A 4,021-nucleotide genomic window follows, 5' to 3' on the forward strand; every position below is an offset into this window, starting at 1 on the left:
CTCAAATACTTGACCTAGTGGGATCAGCCACATGGCGTCACGTAGCCAGTGCTGACAATCCCGGCGATCTAGGTACAAGAGGGTGCAAGCCACTGCACCTTGCCACTACCACCCTCTGGTGGAATGGCCCCCGATGGTTGATAGAATCTCCGGATTCTTGGCCACAATCCCCCATGCGCAACATTATCGCCCCAGAAGGGCGAAAAATCGCCATTGAATGATACCGACATCCTTGAACGATTTTCATCGTTTCCAAGAGCTCTCAGAGTAGTTGCTTATATGTTCAAATYTATAGAACAGCTCAAAAGCAAAGTCAAGGGATCACATAATTTCCCATGCAACACAGGAACGCACCTAGAGTTACAAAAAGCAAAGGTCGCACTAATCGCATATACGCAAGCGCGCTACTTCAACCGCGGTATATCACTACTGAGAGAATCGAAGCCGATAGACAAAAAGAACTCACTCTTAGTTCTAAACCCAGTCCTGGACACGAAAGGTCTGCTTCGTGCCAATGGTCGGCTTGCTAATTCGAGCCTAACTTACAATGAACGCCACCCAATAATAATTCCCGAGAAGTCACCATTTGCCACATTATTCCTCAACTACATCCACATCTTAATGMTACACGCCGAACATCGCCTCATGCAACATATGGTACGCCAAGAGTATTATAGCCCCCGTCTTAAGCCGCAAATCTAGAAGTGCATCTTCACGTGCAAGATTTGTACTATGCACAAACAGAAAATGCGAACGCAGATTATGGCTTCCACCGGAACGCTGCAATTTCGCTCTGCCTTTCACCACAACAGGTGCTGATTTTGCTGGGCCTTTCCAGGTAAAGGCGTCTATGCTAAGGTCTCCCACTTTCATGAAAGGCTATGTGGCTGCTTTTGTATGTTCCACGACAAAGGCAGTACACCTTGAGCTATGTAGTAATCTGACGGCGGAGGCTTTTCTCGCGGCATTTGCTCGCTTCGTCGCTCGACGTGGCTACCCATAAAAGATCATGAGCGATAATGGCAAAACCTTTATTGGAGCTCAACGAGCCACAGAAAAGCAATTTGTGGATTTCCTTAAGCAAGTGTCACCCGACATCGTACAAAAGCACGCCCCTCAAGGTATCAATTGGCAATTTATACCCCCAAGCGCTTCTCTTATGGGCGGTTTATGGGAATCAGCTGTAAAAAGCTTCAAATCCCATTTCAAACGGGTAGCTGGAAATTATAAATTCAATTACGAAGAGTTCACGACGTTATTAAATAGAATTGAAGCCGTTCTCAATTCACGGCCACTCACAGCACTCTCGCAAGAACCGTCAGATTTTACTGCCTTAACTCCAGGGCATTTTCTAAAAGGAGCCCCCATGCTGTCCATTCCTGAGCCAGGCGTGGGGTCGCTATCTCTATTAAATCGATGGAAGGACGAATACATAAAGGATCTCCACAAAAGATACTGCCGGAAAACTCCTGAACAAGCGCCTAAACTTGGAGACTGTGCCCTCATTCATGATGATTGTCTACCCCCTACCGAGTGACGGCTTGGCCGCATAGAAAAGCTACATTATGGCTCCGACGGTCACATACGAGTCGTGGCTCTCCGTACGCAAAACGCAAAACTAACCAGACCGCTCGTGAAGCTATGCTTTTTACCAACCACCGACGACCGACGACCGCGAATCCGAAAACCGCAAAAACGAAACCGATAAAATCGCGATATAATAAAATCTTTAAATCTAACTCTAAAACGAAAAACACTCCCGTAACAACCGTTCGAATTAACACGCCGTATCAACTAGTCAAGAATATTTACAAAACGATCGTTCAATACGACGACCCATTCATGCCACACATCGTGGCACGATGGCCCATATCTCATTGTATGAYAGATTAATAATCAVCAATCTTTTCKATACAGATTACTATGGAAGTAGATACGCCAGTCACAACCACGCCAACCGCKCGGGCTAYBAATGCGCCACGCACCGGGCCTACACCAGCGCYCCGARCTGTGGTTGCAACAACGCCGGCAACTGTGGTTACAACAACGCCGGCACCTGTACCGGCAACCGCGCCAGCAGCGGTCCTTCCATCCGCACCTCGTGGTGGCACTCGACCACCACCACGCCAATCACGGACGTCTTAGACCCTAAGGTGCCCCATCTGTCGGCGCCCACATCGCCTAGGCCCAGGCACACGGGCATTGACACAATTGCCTGCCACCTACGCATACGACTCCGGAGTGTGAGTCACGAGGGCTGTGCCAATTATGCCACAGGCCGCACCACACGCTGTTCCATCGCAGCTCGGCACGCGAAGTAAATCGGCCACCCATCCATCGCGGCCGCATACCCCGATTCCAATCCGCAGCTCGTGGCGTACCTCAGCGAAGCGGAACCTTGTTGCGGCGTCGGCAGCCTCGACCACCACCTCGTCGGTCTACGGGGCTGAGCAGCGTTGTGGCAACGCTGCAACAGCTTCAGCGCTTTTTAGGCTAAACAGTCGTTTAGGGAGGACGGGATGGCTAAATGAGGACCGGACCCCCCTCCAAATATAAATTGCTACACCCCACACATATACACCATACTCCACACAACATCGTTTCATTCCACACTACACCCACTACACTAAACACATCATCCCATCATCCACACCACACTTTTCACACCTCACACGAGGACACCAAACATGATCAACAAAAGGGACTGGCGGCGGCGCCCAGGTCTTTWTTGATTCGATCCGTGCGCATATGCGTTTCGCCAGTCGTCGCTAAGTTTTCCCGCTTCTTAATACGACAAAGGTGAGTTGCCGCGAGAACTTAGAATTAAATACAAAAATCTTCTTACGCGTAATTTATGCTAGCAAGTCACGTTGCACGTACAGGTGCATTGAAGTCGTTGTTGTTGTTGAAAAGCAGCACTGACGTTCTCAAGTAACGGCGGCGCTGTATCGTCCTTTACTCTGGATRCGCGTGTGGTGTCGTTTAACCGTGGGATAGCGACCGCTGTCCGAGTCGCATGCTTACRTAAGCTTTTAGTGGTTGGTTATTTGTAAAAGCTATGCAAGCTAATTTCGGCGTATGTTGCGTTAACCTATACATTCAAAAAGAAGGTGGACAATACCTTAGTTCACACCGGCGTTACCCTTCTTACATTTGATTTATATGAACTATCTAGTAAAGTGGAGGTTCCATGGCGCTSAGCGCGTGTAAGACCATATTTTCCTAATCCAATGAGATGTAAATCATGCGAACTCTTAGGGCATACTATTAAAAGGTGTAATAACAAACATGCATGCAATCACATGTGTAGTCTGTAATTTTTTTTAATGATAAATGGAGATAGTCCATTGAAAGATTCACTGTCCGTTTTAGTTATGATTAGGAATTTGGATTCATTTATATTTGGAGCTGGGTCAAACATTTTGTATGTCCACCAATGGTTATTTGTGTTGTTTTACGTGTATTGTTTYTGTTATTTTACTTTATCTTTCCTTTTGGTTGAGCGTTTGTTTATAACTTGCGATTGCTTGTCACTTGTTAGTTAGCGAAAACCGGTTTTTGTATGTAGCGATGTAGGGCAGAATGCAATTTGYATATACRKCTGTCTACCTTGAGATTCGCGCTACTGAAGTAACACAATAAATTCAGTAAACTCTCAATCTCTTCCATTTGTTTCTCTCAACTCTTCCTCCCACAGCAACAGCTTTGCTAATAATTCCACACCTCAAGCTACTAACTCCACTCATTCATTTATCAGCGAACTACAATCGCACCACACTTCAAATAATTTTACCAACAACTCACAAACCAACTCATTAATTACTCAACACATAGTCACCCAGACCATGACCAGATTATGCCAACTTTCGACGATGAAGAAATCTAATCCATTCTTCTTTGTCCTATTTGCTATATGTTCAATATACTTCAATGGAATATAAAGGGCTTCTACAACAACTACACTGAACTTGAAATCCTCATTGAAGATATCTCACCACACTTCATTGCCTTACAAGAAACC

The 4,021-nt window shown here is 46.2% G+C and overlaps 1 protein-coding gene across 1 annotated transcript in view; it reads left to right on the forward strand.

The window, feature by feature from the left end:
* LOC108975198 (probable nuclear hormone receptor HR38) overlaps window positions 1-2,321 on the forward strand; it is an 83,176-nt gene extending 80,855 nt beyond the window's left edge. The window contains exon 3 of the mRNA XM_018943539.1: window positions 1,918-2,321. Coding sequence (XP_018799084.1) covers window positions 1,918-2,321 — 404 coding nt within the window. The remainder of the gene's footprint in view (window positions 1-1,917) is intronic.
* The last annotated feature ends 1,700 nt before the right edge of the window (window positions 2,322-4,021 follow it).

The sequence above is a fragment of the Bactrocera latifrons genome, unplaced genomic scaffold (genome assembly GCF_001853355.1).
Source record: "Bactrocera latifrons isolate USDA-ARS-PBARC rearing strain unplaced genomic scaffold, ASM185335v1 scaffold_626, whole genome shotgun sequence".
NCBI lineage: Eukaryota > Metazoa > Arthropoda > Insecta > Diptera > Tephritidae > Bactrocera > Bactrocera latifrons.